General features: G+C 36.4%; 1 protein-coding gene across 3 annotated transcripts in view; it reads right to left on the bottom strand.

Moving 5' to 3' along the window:
- Window positions 1-20,060, bottom strand: part of RSRC1 (arginine and serine rich coiled-coil 1) — a 394,770-nt gene that overhangs the window by 173,616 nt on the left and 201,094 nt on the right. For all 3 annotated transcript variants that reach the window (XM_070466518.1, XM_070466516.1, XM_070466517.1), the window contains exon 6: window positions 2,502-2,553. In XM_070466518.1, the coding sequence (XP_070322619.1) occupies window positions 2,502-2,553 (52 nt within the window). The remainder of the gene's footprint in view (window positions 1-2,501; window positions 2,554-20,060) is intronic.

A 20,060-nucleotide genomic window follows, 5' to 3' on the forward strand; every position in this document is an offset into this window, starting at 1 on the left:
GCAGGTCAGGTGGTCTGGTATTCCCATCTCTTTCAGAGTTTTCCATAGTTTATTGTGATCCACACAGTCAAAGGCTTTGGCATAGTCAATAAAGCAGAAGTAGATGTTTTTCTGGAACTCTCTTGCTTTTCTGATGATCCAATGGATGTTGGCAATTTGATCTCTGGTTCCTCTGCCTTTTCTAAATCCAGCTTGAACATCTGGAAGTACTCGGTTCATATATTGTTGAAGCCTCGCCTGGAGAATTTTGAGCATTACTTGGCTTGCATGTGAGATGAGTGCAACTGTGTGGTAGTTGGAACATTCTTTGGCTTTGCCTTTCTTTGGGATTGGAATGAAAACTGACCTCTTCCAGTCCTGTGGCCACGGCTGAGTTTTCCAAATTTGCTGGTATATTGAGGGCAGCACTTTCACAGCATCATCTTTTAGGATTTGAAGTAGCTCAACTGGAATTCCATCACCTCCACTAGCTTTGTTTGTAGTGATGCTTCCTAAGGCTCACTTGACTTGGCTTTCCAGGATATCTGGCTCTAGGTGAGTGATTACACCACTGTAGTTATCTGGGTCATGAAGATCTTTTTTGTATAGTTCTTCGGTGTATTCTTGCCACCTCTTCTTCATATCTTCTGCTTTTGTTAGGTTCATACTGTTTCTGTCCTTTATTGTACCCATATTCGCATGAAATGTTCCCTTGGTATCTCTAATTTTCTTGAAGAGATCTCTAGTCTTTCCCATTCTATTGTTTTCCTCTATTTCTTTGCACTGGTCACTGAGGAAGGCTTTCTTATCTCTCTTTGTTATTCTTTGGAACTCTACATTCAGATGGGTATATCCTTCCTTTTCTCCTTTGCCTTTTGCTTCCCTTCTCTCAGCTATTTGTAAGGCCTCCTCATACAAACCTTTTGCCTTTTTTGCATTTCTTTTTCTTGGAGATGGTCTTGATCACTGCCTCCTGTACAATGTCACAAACCTCTGTCATAGTTCTTCAGGGACTCTGTCTATCAGATTTAATCCCTTGAATCTGTTAGTCTCTTCCACTGTATAATCATAAGGGATTTGATTTAACTCATACCTGAATGGTCTAGTGGTTTTCCCTACTTTCTTCAATTTAAGTCTGAATTTTGCAATAAGGAATTCATGATCTGAGCCACAGTCAGCTCCTGATCTTGTTTTTGCTAACTGTATAGAGTTTCTCCATCTTTGGCTGCAAAGAATATAATCAATCTGATTTCAGTATTGACCATTTGGTCTCCAAAATCACTGCAGATGGTGACTGTAGCCATGAAATTAAAATAGGCTTGCTCCTTGAAAGAAAAGCTATGACCAACCTAGACAGTATATTAAAAAGAAGAGACATTACTTTGCCAACAAAGGTCTGTCTAGTCAAAGCTATGGTTTTTCCAGTAGTCATGTATGGATGTGAGAGTTGGACTATAAAGAAAGCTGAGCACCAAAGAATTGATGCTTTTGAACTGTGGTGCTGGAGAAGACTCTTGAGAGTCCCTTGGACTGCAAGCAGATCAAACCAGTCAATCCTAAAGGAAATCAGTCCTGAATATTCATTGGAAGGACTCGTGATGAAGCTAAAATTCCAATACTTTAGCCACTTGATGCGAAGTACTGACTCACTGGGCAAGATCCTGACGCTAGGAAAGATCGAAGGCAAGAGAAGGGGATGACAGAGGATGAGAGGATTGGATGGCATCACTGACTCGATGGACTGAGTTTGAGCACTCCCCTGGAGCTACTGATGGACAGGGAAACCTGATGTGCTGCAGTCCATGGGACTGCAAAGAGTCGGACACATCTGAGCGACTGAACTGAACTGAACTGGAGGATTATTAAATGGTGCTTATCTCACTTCCTTTAGAATTAAACCTTGACCTAAATCTCACACTTTATACAACAATTAAATCAAAATAGATCACATTCTCAAATCTAAAATGTAAAAGTATAAAGTTTTTCTTAAACATGCCACTAAAAGAATAGTCCATAAAAGACAAAAATCAATAAACTAGATTTCATCAAAATTAAAACTAAAATTGTAGCCCATAATATAAATAAGAACGTAAAGAATGAGCTTTTAACATCGGCAAATGTTAATACTGTAGCAACATATATTTGAGGTAAGATATGACCACACATGGGACTTCCCTGGTGGCACAACGGTAAAATAATATGCTTGCAATTGAGAAGACACAGGAGACACAGGTTTGATCCCTGGGTCGGGAAGATCCCCTGAAGAGGACATGGCAACTCACTCCAGTATTCATGCCTGGAAAATCCCCAGGACAGAGAAGCCTGGTGGACTACAGTCCTCAGGGCTGCAGAGTCAGACACGACTGAAGCGACTAAGCATGCACGCACACATGGCCATACACAGATGTCATAAATCTGTAAGGCTACATGAAAAGGGGTAGTTTGCTCTTTGATCCAACTGTAAGGATGCTAGGATTTATTTCACATTTTTCATTTAAATAAAATTAATTATTTACACTTACCAGCAGCTTCTAGAACCAATTGCAGTCTTGCTTTGGCCTGTTCAGCTGGTGGCTAGAAATCAACCATAAAAAACATATACAAGTCAGTTTTAACAGAGCTTTAAATTAATGCATTATTATGTGAGTATCGGAAAATTTAGCAAACTTTACCATAATCAGTTAATATCAACCCACATCTTAACAAAATTCCATCACAGCAGCTCTATCAATCTACTTTCTCACTCTAGTAATTGAATCACACTTTTAATTATGAAAAGTGTGAAGAATGAAGTTTTTTCTTTTTTTTAAATGGAATAGGTTTTATCTACTACCCAACTTGTACCAGTCAGCAACAGGCAAAAGAAAGGCAATTTAATAATGAGGCAAAATCAACACATTTAACAACATACTCTCAGGCTGTGTTATTTCTTTAGATATGGAAACATGCAAAATGACCTATTTAAATAACAACTTAAAGTCCAATACCTTAGGCAAATATCATACTCTAAAACCAAATATTTCCTGCTTTCTTTACAGTATTTGAAAGGAGTAACTGTGATAAAGGGAAGACACCATGTGAATTACTGCTATCAGTTCCCATTAATGTTCTTAAAATTATTCTCTCAATGAATTTTGATTCAATACAGATGATAATGTTGACAATACTTTCCTACTAGTGACCTTATTCTGAGATTTTTGGATAATATATATTGATGGTATGCAAACTATAACATGGATTGTATCACATTTATGATTTTTATGAAAGATCTGTTAAAAACTGAAAAAAGACTTTATATTAAGTTTCTGAACATGTCAGTACTGACTAAATAATTTCATGTTTATATACAATCATTTGACAATTAATATTTTACAAGATATATTTGAATGTTTTGCAATTTGTGGAAAAACAGCCTGAAAAGAATTACATAACTGGATATAGAAAGGAGATGTTATGCTCAGAAAGGTGTAATAATTTGAATGGTGCTTCTGAATACCTATAAGACAAATGATGGGAAAGTGGTAGGTGTGTCAGGAAAGACAGGGATAGCCTTTTATATCATGGAAGAGGGAGTGAACTATGGTCTAAACCTGATTTTGTAAACAAGTTTTACTGAAACACAGACACGCTCATTTGTTTATGTGTTGTCTGTAGTTGCTTTGGTGCTCAACTCAACGGCAGCAGAGTCAATTGTTTGTCGTAGGAAACTTATGGCCAGCAAAGTCTAAAATATTTACTACTTAGATCTTTAACGAAAAATCTGTTGACTTCTGCATATAAGGTGGAGACACTTTGGAGAACTTGAAACAGTGGGGTGATGAGATGAGATCTGCACTCTGATACATCATTTTAGCGATATGTTTGAGGATGAACTGAAAAGAACAAAACAGAAGTCAAGGAGTTCAGTTAGGGAGCAATTAAAGAAATTCAGGTGAGAGATGATGAGGGCTGGGCTAGTGCAGGAGTAGTAAGGTTGGACAGGAAAAACTAGACTTGAGAAAAATTTAATCGGTAACATGAAAGGACTGATTGAAAATGAGAGATGAAAGAGCTGACAAACAAAAAGGACATTTTACATCATGTCTGTAAAAAGATATGTAAGTGTGTTTCATGAAGTTACAAAACTGATATCTACTGAATGTGACCTCTGTAACAGTTATAAAGGAAACTGCGTATACAAGTCAAGCAATTAACACAAACATTTATAATGATGACAACCATTTCACAACATCTCCCATCACTTTGAGGGAAAAGAGTGAGTGTGCAAACTGTGGAGTCCATGGCCCAGCTAAACAAAGCCGCTGGAACTCAGCAACAACTCGCTGTTATGCAGAAATGCAAGCCTAGGGTCATAAAATTTCTTGATTTTTCCTGAGACTTTAAGTCACCTAAAAAACAAATAGTGTGTGGAACAAACAGTACTTCTCAGAACCAGATTCAATCCCCAAACAGTCTGTGACCTCTGCCATCTACTTAACAGACACAGTAGAAACATGATACTTTGTGCATCATGAAATAACTAGAATGGCAAGAAGGAAATGATGTTCTGACTAGCAGGTCTCAGAATTATGAAGTATACATTTCAGAGTATCCTGCTAACCAGTGACCTTTGATAGAAAAAGGCGAGACACTGTACTGGTTAAGATATTTCATGGAAAAATTATAGGTTTTTCATAAGGAGAGAGTAACAAATAAGAAATATTTAAGACAAATATACAAAGTGATGAGAACAAACATCCAATAAAATATTAACAATATTGTTAAAGTCTCTTAACCCACAAAATCCCACTCCATAGCAGCTCTCCCTCTCCCCTACTTAAGACCACTCTCTTAAAAGCATGGTGATTATCATCCCTAAGGAATCTTGATGGTTGATGTTCAAGATAAAACACTTGTTAAAATATATTTATATTTATTAATTTCTTTAACAATTTATAATACAGGATTAATATTTCAAAGATAAAGAAAACCAGGGAATAAGAGGAGTTTACTAACTTGCCTTTACTAGTAAATGACAGATTGAAATTTAGACCTACTGACCCCAGATCTCAGGATTCTTTTAATTACTAGGATATTCATAAAGTCAAAGCAATTAATTTCATATATAAAAGAATAAGGATAGGCTTTTTATTTTCAATCTTTATAATTTAATTTTGGTAATATTTTGTTTATCTAAAATTGGTAAATGGTACTAATGTTATTTAGAGCCAGAAAAGAAACTTTCCCGCCAGACCACTCTGTCCATGGGATTCTCCAGGCAATAATACTGGAGTGGGTTGCCATGCCCTCCTCCAGTAGATCTTCCCAACCCAGGGATTAACCCTGCATCTCATATGTCTCCTACACTGGCAGTCACGTTGTTTCCCACCAGAGCCACCAGAAAGTGAAAGCCGCTCAGTCGTGTCTGACTCTCTGCGACCCATGGACTATACAGTTCATGGAATTCTCCTGGCCAGAATACTGAACTGGGTAGCCTTTTCCTTCTCCAGGGGATCTTCCCAACTCAGTGATCAAACCAGAGTCTCCTGCATTGCAGGTGGGTTCTTTACCAACTGAGCTATCTGGGAAACCACCTGGGAAGCCCCAAATAACTAAGAAGCTAGTATCAAATACAAATGTTTGGAATATAGCAATTTCTCATTAAACAACTATAAAATGAAGAGATATTCAAGAACACAATGTCAAAATTATGTTGCATGAAGCAAACTTACAGAGAAAAAATTGTATCCTGTTGAAAAGTTGCTCAGTAGTGTCTGACTCTTTGCGACCCCATGGACTATACAGTTCATGGAATTCTCCTGGCCAGAATACTGAACTGGGTAGCCTTTTCCTTCTCCAGGGGATCTTCCCAACTCAGTGATCAAACCAGAGTCTCCTGCATTGCAGGTGGGTTCTTTACCAACTGAGCTATCTGGGAAACCACCTGGGAAGCCTCAAATAACTAAGAAGCTAGTATCAAATACAAATGTTTGGAATATAGCAATTTCTCATTAAACAACTATAAAATGAAGAGATATTTAAGAACACAATGTCAAAATTATATTGCATGAAGCAAACTTACAGAGAAAAAATTGTATCCTGTTGAAAAATAATATTCCTTAAATCAAAATGAATAATACAGTTTGATAAATATTACCAAAATTGAAATATAGAGAATATAAATGTGTTCCCTTAAAAAATAAATATTAGCACTGACATTTACAGAATAGCAAGAATAGTATAAATTTTTACTGTAAGTTTTCATATCATATATATCATATAGGACTTACATTTTCTAAATTAATAGAGGTCCTTTTTTGTGGAGAAAGGGGTTAAAAGTCTTTTATTGTCATGGATTATACAGAACTACCCTACTCTCCAGAGAAGGCAATGGCACCCCACTCCAGTACTCTTGCCTGGAAAATCCCATGGACAGAGGAGCCTGGTGGGCTGTAGTCCATGGGGTCGCTAAGAGTCGGACACGACTGAGCGACTTCACTTTCACTTTTCACTTTCATGCACTGGAGAAGGAAATAGCAACCCACTCCAGTGTTCTTGCCTGGAGAATCCCAGGAATGGGGGTGCCTGGTGGGCTGCTGTCTAGGTTGCACAGAGTTGGACAGGACTGAAGCGACTTAGCTGCAGCAGCAGCAGGCTCTTTCTCTTTCCCTTAGAAGCCAAGTATACCCACATAACTCCATCTGTAAACCCAAGTTTTAGACAAGAGCACTCACTTTCTTAGAAAGAAACAAAAGCTCCTAAGATGAAACCAAAAGATAGGTCAGTCTCTTGATGATTATGGACCTCAAGGTCTAGGCTGTTTCCTTCAACTTTGGGTTTATTCTTATTTAGTCCAATCCCCTGAGTTCCTTACAAACTGACTGCATGTCTAGATTCTCAAAATACTGCCAGAGCTAACATTCCAAACCAGCACAATTCTTTGAGCCATGACCATTAAAAAAAAAGAGAGAGAGAGAGACAAAAAGAAGCCTAACCTTAACAAAAACCATTTAAGCTATTTGCTCACTCTTCCCACTTCTATTCATTTTTAGCTTCCTAACCACTGGCCACCACTATGGGAATTCTGCAAGTTGATGAAACTATAGCCATTCCAGCTGCCAACCACAGTCTTGGGGTTGTTAATGACAGGGAGGGATAAAGTCTGAAAAACTCGTCGAGCAAAGAGAGAACTCAAGCTTAGAAAGAAACACTTCACAAAATCAAAACTAGGACTGCATTATATGGTTTTCAGCTACTACTCTCAATTTTATCTTATCATGGGCTCATTTTGTACAAAAAATATATACAGTGAGGATACTGGAAGATGGCAGAGTAGGAAGCACCAGGAATCTGTCTCCCCATCTAGACAATAACTGCACTGGCAGAGTCGGTCAGACATAACTCTTTTAGAACTCTGGAATCTGTTGAAAGCTGGCAAGTACCAGGGGAAGACTTAGTATATTGCAGTTAATTCCTGTCAATTTCAGCTATTAGGGACTTCCCTGGCGGTTCAGTGGTTAAAACTCCCCCCTCTCAGTGCAGGGGGCATGGGTTTGATCCCCGGTCAGGGAACTAAGACACTGCATGCCACGTGGTGTGGCCTAAAAAAAAAAAAAAATTAATAAACTTTCAAATTCTGTTTTAAAGAAATTCAGCTATTAGCACAGTAGCAACTATCCATCCCCCGATGCCAGCCACGTAGCTAACAACGGCGCACCTGTTCCTGAAGCTGCTTGCCCACCGCAGGAGTGCTGGTACGAAGGGGGAGAAATTGGAGCCCTTGGGTACTGCTGACAGCAATTAAAACAGCACAGTGTGTGGAAAACAGTAACACAATACCTCAAAAACTAAGACACAAGATTACCATATGACACAGAAACTCCAAATCTGGGTACACACCCCCCAAAGTTAGAAGCAGGGTCTTGAAGAGACATTTGTACACTCATGTTCACAGAAGCATAATTCATAATAATAAAATGGAAACACACAAGTGTCCACTGAATGAGTGGAGAAGCCAAATGTGGTATAAAGATACAGTGAAATATTATTCAGTTTTTAAAAAGATGGAAATTCTAGAATATGTTACGACATGGATATAATCAGAAAAGATGTTTGATATGATTTCAATCTTCTTAAATTTATTGTGACTTGTTTTGTGTCCCAACATATGGTCAATCCTTGAGAAAGTTCCATGACTACCTAAGAAGAACCTGTTTTCTGCTGCTTTTAAATGGAAAGTTCTGCATAAATCTATCAGATCCATCAGGTCTAATGTTTCATTTAAGGCTGTTGTTTCCTTTTTGATTTTCTGTCTAGATGATCTATTCACTGATGTCAGTGCGTTGTCGAAGTCTCCTGTGAATAGCACGTTACTGTCAATTCCTCCCTTTAGTAATTGTTCTGTACATTCTGATGGACCTATGCTGTGCTCTGCTGCGCTTAGTCACTCAGTCGTGTCCAACTCTTCGTGACCCCATGGACTGCAGCCCGCCAGGCTTCTCTGTCCACGGGGATTCTCCAGGCAAGAATACTGGAGCAGGAATCTTCCCCACCCAGGGATTGAACCCAGGGCTCCCAAATTGAAGACGGATTCTTTACCACCAGAGCCCTCAGGAATGCACAAGAATACTGGAGTGGGTAGCCTATTGCTTCTCCAGGAATCAAAACCAGGGTCTCCTGCATTCCAGGTGGATTCTTTACCAGCTGAGCTACCAGGGAAGCCTGGACCTATGCTAGGTGCATATATTTTAATAACTGATGTTGTCTCAGTGAACTGTCCTCTTTATCAGTATGTAATGTCCATCTCTGTCTCTTGTTACCTTTTTTGGCTTGAAGCTTATTTTGTCTGATATGTGTATGGCTATACTTACTTATTTTTGGCTGTCATTTGTTTGGAGTATTAACTCTCAGTTTTTCACTTTTAGCTTATTTTTGCCTTGAGAGCTGAGGTGAGTCTCCTAAAGGAAGCAAACAGTTGAGTTTTGCTTTTTAATCTGTCCAGCCACTGTATTTTTTGATGGGTGAGTTAGATCCATTTCCATTTATGGATCATTGAATGATGAGGACTTAGTATTGTCATTGTATCTTTATTTTCTTGTTCTGTTATTTACATTGTTTCTTTTCCCCTGTGTTTCTGCCTACCATTTTAGTTTCGTAGTTTTCTATGATGTTTTGTAGAAACATCATAGAAAACATTGGTTTTCTCTGTTTTTATGTTTTGCGTCTCTACACTAGATTTATGTTTTGTGGTTATCATGCAGTTTATATAAAATGTCTTGGCAAAATAGTCCTTTTTCTGCTGATGGCATCTTATGTTCATTTATCTATATGAGTTCTATCCTTTTCCTCCTTCCCTTTTGTGTCTTGTTGTCTCAAATTATTTCTTTTCATGTTGTGAGTTTATTAACAAAGTAGTTACAGTTATTTTTATGCTTTTTTCCCCCTTTTAACCTTCATGGTATAATAAAATATTTAAAAATCTATTCTGATACAAAGTTATAATTTTCTGACTCTAAGTATCACTGTACTCAAAGTTTTTGTATTTTTGCTTTCTTGTCTCTGGTATAAGAGCTACTTTAGACATTTATTGTAAGGTCTAGAGCTGATGAAGACCCTAAGCTTTTTTTGTCTCAGAAAATCTATTTCTTCTTCATATCTGAATGATAATTTTGCTAGATAGACTATGCTTGGCTGGTAGAATTTCTTCAATTTTTTTTGCATCTTATTTCTCTTTCCTCTTCTACTTTGTACTGTTTCTCTACTTCTACCTATATAATTCTCTATATTCTCTCTTCCAAAGGGTTTGGTTTACTTCTGGTTTACTTCTAATGTTTTCTACTGCATTCTTCAACTCGTTGATTGAGATTTTCAGCTACAGAATTTCTGTTTGGTTCTTTTTATAGAGTTTCAAGCTTTATCCCTAAGCCCATTAACCTGCCTTATAACTTTTCTTGTAGTTCACTGAGTTTCTTCATAACAGATATTTTGAATACTCTATCAGTTAGATAGCAATATTTCATGACTTTATGTTTGGTTTCTAGAGAATTGTCATTTTCTTTTTGTGGTATATATAGTGTTCTTGCCTGATAAGTTGTTCTTCATGGTGCCTGATGAGTTGTTCTTCTGGTGCATTTAAAGAAGCAAACACCTTTCTATGTCATTCTAACCATTCAACAGGTTAGAAATTAGAGGCCTTTATTTGTTTTCCAATAAATGATGCTATACTACACAAATCTCACATGAGCTACCTCTGATTATATTTGAGAGCCAGCACTTTCCACCTCTGCCAGTTCTGTTAGAGGCATCACTTTGTGCCTCGAAGGTCACTGGTGCCCTGATGCAGCTAGGTCGCGCCTGGGAGCACCGGGATGGTGGGCCCTTCCGTCATGTCCATGATGGATCCTGAGTCCAGGGCCTGCCCCCATGGAGGGTGAGGGCGGGGAGGGGCCGGGGCTGCGTGGACACCCTGCGTGCCTGCTGTTGTCAGGCATGCAGTCCCGTCGCCTCAGCCGGGGAGGGAAGTGGCGGCTCGGGCCCCACTGCCCCTGCAGCCCAGCTACCTGTGGCCACAGCCGCCCTGCGTGCCCTGTCTCCTGCTGCGGCCAGGACGTCCAAGTCACGGTGCCACCTCCTCTGCGGCTGCTGAGTGCCACGGACCTCTGGGCACAGCTGCTGAGGCTGGAGGCCATAGTCACAAGCAGCCCCTTCTGCTGTTTCCTCAGTTCCCCCTATGTGTTCCAGACCATCCACTCATATTTAGATGCACAGATATACGTAGAATTCTCTGGCGTTCTGGTGTGCTGGGCAGAGTCAACTTTACTGAGTAGTATACGTTTTACTAGCTGAATACTGAAGGGCAAAGACAAAGGTAATGTCTCATTCTATGCTATGAAGCTGACATTACTCAATATCATTTCACATTTCAAAGATCTTACAGCATAATGAGGAAAATAAAATTGATAACAATTTAAAGAAACCACAAATTTACTAAATGTCTATACTATGCCAAGACTGTGTGTTATTTCTATATTTTCTTAACGATTTCAGACAGCGGCTTTTCTAATGAGTCAGACAGTAAAGAATCTGCCTGCAATACATGGCAGATTGGATCCTGGATTGGATCCCTGGGTTGGGAAGATCCCCTGGAGGAGGAAATGGCAACCCACTCCAGTGCTCTTGCCTGGAGAATTTCATGGACAGGGAGCTTGATGGACTACTGTCCATGGGACTGCAAAGAGCTGGACACAATTGGGTTACTAATACTCTATCAAGGTATAATAAAACTATAACATATTACACCATCTAAAGCACATAGTTTTATAGGTTTTGACATATATATACAGCCATGCAGGCATCATCACAGTTAAGATAATCAGCATGTCCATTACTCAAAAATCTTTCACATCCTCCTCTAATTCTTCCATGCCCCTCTGTGCCTCTATTCCACCTCTCAATTTCCAGGCAACCACTGATCTTTCTATCATTATACATTACTTTGCATTTTCTACCATGCTATACAGATGGAATCATATGATATATACTCCTTTATGTCTAGGTTTTAAATTCAGCATAATTATTTTGAACTTCATCCACGCCATTGTGTATAATGACATGTATTCCTTTTTCCTGCTGGATAGTATTCCATTATAAATAAACACTACAACTTCTTTATGCATTCACCTGTGGACAAACATATAATTTTTGACTATTATAAAACACAGTATGAACATTCAAGTAAAAGTCTCTGTATAAATAAATGCTTTCATACCTCTTGGGTAAATATCTAGGATTGGAATGGTTGGGTTATATGGCAACATATATTTAACATTTTAAGAAAATACCAAACTGTTTCCAAAGTAGTTTCACATTCCTGTTAGCATTATAAGAGTCTCTTGCTCCACACCCTAGTCATGGCATAGTATAAGTTATACTAAGTTTTAATCTATATTTTCCCAATGATTATTGGTGCTGAGCATCTTTCCATGTGTGTGTTTATTACCTATACACATATATTAGATGGTAAAATAGATGGTCAAATCTTTTTGTCAATTTATTAAACTGGTTTCTTACTGTTGAGTTTTCAGAGTTCCTAATTATAATGACAGTAATTTTTCATACAGAAGCTTTACAAATTGCATACAGTCACAGGGAATTATATATTTACACTTATAAAGCCCCTCCCCTATTGAGGGACTTGTTTTTCATTATCATAAGAGATTCTTTTGAAGAGCAGAATTCCCTAAAATGGATAAAGTCTGTTTCATCAATTCTTTCTTTTATAAACGATGTTTCTGTGGTGTTATACCTAAGAACTCTTTATGTTACCCCAATTCACAAAGATTTGCCCTATGTATATACTTAGAAGTTTTATAGTTTCTGATTACATTTAGCTCTATGAAATACATTTTGCTAAATATGTATATAGTACAACATATACACTGAGAACCCTTTCATTTTTCTGTAGGTTTCTTGCCTTTGAATATTTGTCAAAAATCAATTGGATATATTTGTCCACAGAAATGAGTCTATTTCTAGACTGTCTATGCTGTTCCATTGATCTATTTGTCAATATTGGTACTAATACCACATTGTCTTTATTTCTTTATTACTACAGCTTTATATTAACTCTTGAAATCAGGAAGAATAACTCCTCCAACTTCTTCTTTTTCAAGTAGTTTTGGCTCTTCTAGCTCTTTTGCATCCCCAGTTTCAAAAAAAAAAGAAAAAAGTTTGCTAGTTTCTACAAAAAAAAAAAGTCCCTGCTAAGATTTTACCATGGAATTGCATTGAATCTACATAACCATTTGAGGAGAGGGAATATCTTAACAATATCTTACCAGAACTTGAATTTTAACCCAGATCACAAAATCCATGTTCTTAGCAACACTATACTTCTACATAACTAGAGATTCATTTGTTTATTAACTTTCATGGGGAGGGGGATAAATCAAATAATTTTTAGTTTCCAGAAAAGACCATATAAAGTTAAAACTAAATTTTCTTTAGTCTTTTGAATGCTGCCATTAACCATCTTAAAGATTGTGAGTGTCATCTAAAAACCTTATTTTAATCAAGTTTTTTCAAATGAGTAACTTTAAAAATATTAAACATATTCACAGTATAGGTACTGTGCTCTTTCCTTTAAAGTAAATGCAATCTCACTATGACAGAGACACATATCAACAGCTTATCATATTTCTGGCTACATTTCATTTTAACAGTTACTATAATTCTATCTCTTAGGATCAAGGTCTAAGCTAGAAATATTACACATAGCTCAAAAATAGATTTATCTTGCCTCTAGAATTTAGCACCAGGTTAGTTTAAATAAAGACCATAAAAGAACAGAATTAAACCAATAGCACATATTCTGTTTCCAATAGCAAATTCCTCGTAAGAATTTTAATCAAATATTTTTTTCTAAACAGCTTAAGCAGTTTGCAAAAAAATTATTTATAGCTATTTTCTTTTAAAAACTGAGACAGATGTCATTTTATAGATGAGTAAGTTAAAGAGGTGACTCTGATCCTAAGGTTACAATATTCCTCTTAAGGTCTGTTTAAGAAACTCATATTCACTACCCAATAACAGTACATGTGAAATTATCCTGCATATATACTGTGCAAATATACAGCCAGGCTTATTTGTTCATAGATTGTTTATGGCTGCAAGCAGCAAAGTTGTATAGTTGTGGTAGAGATCTTATGACCCACAAACCCTAAATATTTGTTTGTCTTTTATTTAGACTTTACAACCCAGGGATCTTCCCAACCCAGGGATCGAACACAGGTCTCCCGCATTGCAGGTGGATTCTTTACCACATGGGAAGCTCTTATTTAGACTACTATACCTGTATTCTTTCCACTTAACTTTTCCACCCTATATATAGCTATTAATGTTACCTTCACAAAGCAATCTTCTAATTAAGTTATTGCTTAAAAAACTCATCAGTGACAGTCCATTGCTTCCAGATTTAAGCATAAATTAATCACCTTAATTTTCAATGCTATCAGCACATTTCAACCTTATTCTTCTACCCTTATCTTTCAACCGTTTCTGTATTCATATCCAGCATTTCAACAGTACATGGCTTCTCACTATTTCTCAACCATGTCCTGCATATTTCTCCCACTGCTTTCCTCATGGAGAAGCCTCTATTTGGAATTTCCTTTTTCTCAGTCATCATCTTTGTTGAGCCCTACCTAGTTGGTTGGATACAGTGTGGACGATCAAACGACTCATAGAGTACTCAAAATCCTTGTGAAAATGCTACAGACTACCCCTCTGTTCTTTCAAAATGAGTGCCTCCCCCCTTCTTTTCCCCCATGGCTCTGCGGGAAAGAATCCACCTGTAATGTAGGAGACGTGGGTTCAATCCCTGGGTTGGGAAGATCCCTCGGCAAAGGAAATGGCAATCCATTCCAGTATTCTTGCCTGGGAAATCCCATAAACAGAGGAGCCTAGCATGCTATAGTCCATGGGGTCGCAAAAGAGCCAGGCACAACTCAGTGATTAAACAACAACAACAACAACTCCCGCACTTAGTTTCCTTCATTCCTAGCCCCAGATATCGAACCTCACTGCTTAAATCAACTTTTAACAGAACTTAGGAAGAAGGTTTAGATTTGGCAAGAAAGTAGCTGTATATGGAAGCTAGGCAGATGAAGTAGAAATTCTCCCTGCTCTGTGGAACCAAGACAGGCAAGAAGAAAGGGAAAGAAGCTTGGCTAACTCAATGAAAGTTTAGAAACTTAAAACAAACAGAAAATGGAAGAAAGAACAAATCCAAACCATCGTTTATTTATAATTGCTACATAACTGTGCCACAGAAATGTCTACTTAACATGTCCCGTCAGAAATGGTGGCTTTCTTTTTCTTTGACAGCTGAACCACGAGAATCTCCCACAAAAGGAAGAAATTAGGGGTTTTATATGCATGAGTTCTTGGTACATTAGGCCTCTCAGAAATTCTAAAATAATTCTATGCAAAACAAATTATTTTACTAAAACTTCTAGACATGACATTGAGGTTAAAATAAAATTACATTTAATAATATAATTTTTTATATATTAAATGGTAAGGCACAAATAATTTCAGGTTCCTAAATTTTTTCTAAAGTGAAAAGGTGTGCAGTAACACAAGGAAAAACATTCCTATTGTTCTAAACACTGTTTTAGTATCTTGGTGGTTTTTTTTTAAACACTATTATAACCACCTACTTTTGCTATCACAATTTTAAGTATCAGCACACCATAAATATTAATATTTTAGGATAATCTATTAGAAATTATTTTTAAAGAATTACATAAATGTCTTTCCTGATCCTTTTAGAATTCAGTTTAAAATAATACTTCCTATTTTTAAGAGCCTTTGTAGCCTGCAACAGCTGTGACTACTTTTCTTTCAGTTATTTGACTTTGTCTCTCTCTCTCTTTGTATCATCTTGTGGCTGCTGGGAAGGGAATGGCGTCCTCTGCAGTACCAATCACCTGGACTAGCCTACTCATTATTTCTCTTTGCTGTACTGACTTCACAAAAGTTTTTAACTCTCTTGACAAAACCTTTTCTGTTTTATTCCAAGTTATAATTTCTATCTTTAAATGCAGTTACTCAGTCTCTAAAAGATCTTTCAAAATCACCTTTTAAAAGTGTTTTTGCTAACGAAGGCCAAGAGGTAAAAGTACTAGAAAGTTTTTTTACGTTATGTTTTCTCCTCAAAAACATTAAATTTGAACCACTGGGTTCAAAATGGACAATGAAGCAGATAAACTATTTGACTTTCTGTAGGTTTATTTTATATCTCCATAAACATGCTGTAGAAAATAACTGATGATTTACTAAGAGATTTTCTAGATGGATTATTTGCATACAGGATGTTTGCAATATTTCATATGTCCCCAAAAGTTTTATATGTATGGGGAAAAAAAAGTAAATGGCAAAGAAAGACTGATTATGCATCAGAACCATATTCTAATCTTAACTATGTAAACTTTAAGGGTTTGTTTTCTCATCCATGCAAGCGTGTTCATCACAATGCTTTTCAAAAACAGAAAACTGTCCCCCAAAAGTAAATGACTAAATAAATTGTGGTTTAATCCCTTAATGGAAGCAGCACAGTAGTCAATTTTACAAATATTTTAAAAGATATTTAAAAAATGGGGAAATGCTAGAATTACATTTTTATACTGTAAAACTAAACATGTAAAATGACCCAGATTTGTTAAAAAAAAGAAAAAGAAATTAAATTTTAAAATTTTACATAAAATGCATATCCTAGGAAAAAACTAGAAAATATGTGATGAAATAAAAATTTTTATTATCTACTCTATCCTTAAGTCTTTCTATGTTTTACAAGTAGGATTTCATCAGCTGGACAGGAAAAATGGGTTTCACAACAAATAAAACTGTCTTTATAGATAAAATAATAAAAAAGTTAGATGACTATTAAATTTTTTTAGAGTTCAATATAAAGTACATTAATGTCACATTTCAGTGTATTAAAATATGCTCTAGAAATTGTAAGAACTATTTAAGTTTTGCCTATAATCTGACATTTGACACCAATTCTTGCTACTACCATGAGGTTATAGACATATTTTGCTTAGAGGTGAATTTTATAATGGATAAATGTACCAGCCTTTTGCCTCAGGAGACTCATGATCAATAAACAGCTTAACTAATAAGTGAAAATTATGTAGATGATCAAATACTGTTTTTTTTTTAGTTGACATTAGTCTAATCACAAAACCACTTCCCTATTCATCATAATTAATGATCTCCATTCAAGGAAAGCCCAAAACCATGGGTGTTGTTACTCATGATTAAAATATACTGGCAGAGGCTTGATTTCTAACTTATGTTGCTATTTTCCTTTTAGAATTCTAATGTAGAGCCCAAGTAATATACAAATATAAAATCAATATATTATTTCTTGAACTCCCATTCTAAAATAATCAGATTCCTCTCTCTTTCTTGCTAATTTCCTCCTCACCCATCCTTGTTTATCTAAGACAATGAGGTAACCTAAGTCCTATTTTACTCATGGAAATGATCACACTAATAAAATCTTATATCAAGAGTAGTACTTTATGTATTTAAAGAATACCTATTATAAAAGAGCAATTAAATATATTTCACAGTAACTTCAGTATGATAACCAACTCTATACCACTTGACTAACCCTCCCTTTTCAATTGACCACTCTACCAAAATGGCAGCTGATTTTTCACATTCTTGAAAAATACAATTTCTTTCAAAATTGGTTCTACATATTTTTATTTTTTCACAAGGCCATGAAGGAGAAAACACTGGAAAAAAAACCCTTCAGGTAAAATTATATGAAATGATAATATATTGTCATTTTTTAAATATAAAAGTGAAAAAAAAAAAAATACAAAAGTGGTAATTTCATTTTGTTCAACTTAAAAAAACAAAGCTGACAAGGGAATAGGTTGTCTTTTTGACTTAGAAGCAACGGAAGAGATCATGAAGGAAAATGACTGACAGCAACTGCATAAAAATACTCTATAAAAAGTATCCAGCGACACGGAACTAAAATAGGTGGCAACACAGTGACAGTAATATTATTAGCAGCAAATCTAACCAAGAGTTTAGAACTTCATTTCAAAACAAGTCCTAAAAGTTGTTAACAAAATCACTAATTTCTAAAAGATTAGAGAAAGAAAGAGTATAAGACAACTCACACAGTAAAATGACAGCCGGTCAAGTTCTCTACTTAGATTTCTCTGGGAGAAGTTTCAGTTACTATTATTAAAATGTGCAAATTAGATAATTTTGATACGTAGTGCTAGCCAATGATGCAAAACTTTCCTGCGAGAGTGCTAAGTCGCTTCAGTCGTGTCTGACCTTTAGCGACCCGCCAGGCTCCACTGTCCATGGGATTATGCAGGCAAGAATACTGGAGTATGTTGCCGTGCCCTCCTCCAGGGGATCTTCCCGATCCAGGGACTGAACCTGCGTCTCTTATGTCTCCTGCACTGGCAGGCCGATTCTTTACCACTAGTGCTACCTGGGAAGCACCCATCATGCTTCACTTATAAACTGCATCTTCTAGACTGATAAAACAGCTACAGAAAGCAATTTGAAAAATGTGAAAGAAGTCTTAGAAGTACTCATACTCTCTGAGAAACTATTTCTAACTTCGGGACCTAGAAAAAAATATTTAAAATAATTGAGAGCTATGATCATTCAGATACTTGCTTTAAAAAAGTGAAGGCCAGGAAGTGATTTAAACCTCCAACAATAAAGAACTTGTTAGATAAATTTATTTCATAAGATATAATATTTCTATTAAAAACAATGACAGTGCTAAACATTTAAAGTATGTAAAACTGTCTACCAACAAGAAAATGCCAGTGTACTATATATATTAAGAAAATTTAAAGTGTTTATTCCTAGACACATAATTTAAAAAAAGAAAACTAACCTAAAATAATCATTTAAGATTCAAAGATCTATGTACAAAGATGTTTGTCACAGTGCTACCTATAAGAGCAAATTATTGAAAAATGATTGAAAACAATATAACAATAAGTTTCTAACAGAATAATTAAATTGATTTCAATACACTGATACAGTAAATTACAAGAGATATTGAAAAAAATTAATGACACTGAAAATTATTCCAATGATACTGCTAAGTGAAAATGCGAGATACAAATATAGGTCATACTTCAGTTTTATATGAAATATGTATTAGAATATGGATGCACAGAAAAGATATGAAGGAATCATCCCAAAACATTACAATGGTATATTCCTTCAGCAATGGCAGCAAGAGGAGGTTGGTGTAAAGTTAGATAAAATGACTGAAGAGCACTGGGAAAGTAGAGGCACATGAGAGCCCGGGACGTGTTTACTGAAGTAAAACAGCGTGTTTTGTTTTTTTTGCTTGGGAACATTACATCCCCATGGCTTAAATGGCAAATACCCACAGCTTTAGCACCAGAAGTAATAGATTCAGTTCAGGGCAATAGCAGAACAACTAGACCTTTAATGGGGAAATCTTGGAAGTGAGAGAGTCATAGAAGGTTGAGATTATAAACTGTCCATATGCTCCCAGCTATCTACTAAATTATGCATGTGGGCAGAAAATCCCAGAGAATTCAGTGAAGATTGAAAGCCTATGATACTTATAAATTTGCTCCACCTTGCAATGTATTCCTCATCTACATACATCACAGTCAGAGTGTAGAAACCTTACTGCCCTGAGGCATCATTCACTGACCAACCACTAAACTATACCAGGCACAGGAGCCATGCTAAGCTGACAACACTAACACACACACAACAGCTGAGCTAAGACACCAGCAACCAAACACTGCAGAGGCAATAAATTTCACAGACTGAGTCAAGCAAAGACAACTGCCTCCTTAAAAAAAAAAACCCTCAAAAGGAAAACAAAACCAACAGAATCCAGAGTTAGAACATATCATCCACCAGTCCAGTTTTTTAAGCAAAATTGTGCTGCTGCTGCTGCTGCTGAGTTGCTTCTGACTCTGTGACCCTCTGGACTGCAGCCCACCAGGCTCCTAGGTCCATGGAAGTTTTCAGGCAAGAATACTGGAGCAGGTTATGATTTAAAACCAAGCTATTAAAAAGTATGAACGTACAAGCCCATATTCAAGAAAAAAAGAGTGGTTAATAGGAAGTAGCTCCAAATTGGTCCAGATGTTTGATTTAACAAACAAAGAATTAAAGGAAAATGTGCTAAGAAGGATTAAACAAATAGGGAATCTCAGTGGAGAACTTTGAAACTACAAAGAAAGAACCAAATGGAAATCTACATTTGACAAGTACAATAATAACTAAAACAGAACCCTCCCCCGATCCCCAAAAACACTTCACATCACTAGATGGACTCATTAACAGACTGAGATGGCAGAAGAAAGAAGCAGTGAATATAAAGGCATATCAATAAAAATTATCCAAAGCAAAAGTCAAAGAGAAAAAATACTGAAGTAAAATGAACAAAGCCTTAGTGAGCTGGATGTAACAAGTCCTAGAAGGAGAAAAGACAGAGAAAGAAAAGGACAAAAAATACATATATATATATGAAAAAAGAATGATAAAAAAGTACCATG

Source organism: Odocoileus virginianus, chromosome 4 (genome assembly GCF_023699985.2).
Source record: "Odocoileus virginianus isolate 20LAN1187 ecotype Illinois chromosome 4, Ovbor_1.2, whole genome shotgun sequence".
NCBI classification, from domain to species: domain Eukaryota; kingdom Metazoa; phylum Chordata; class Mammalia; order Artiodactyla; family Cervidae; genus Odocoileus; species Odocoileus virginianus.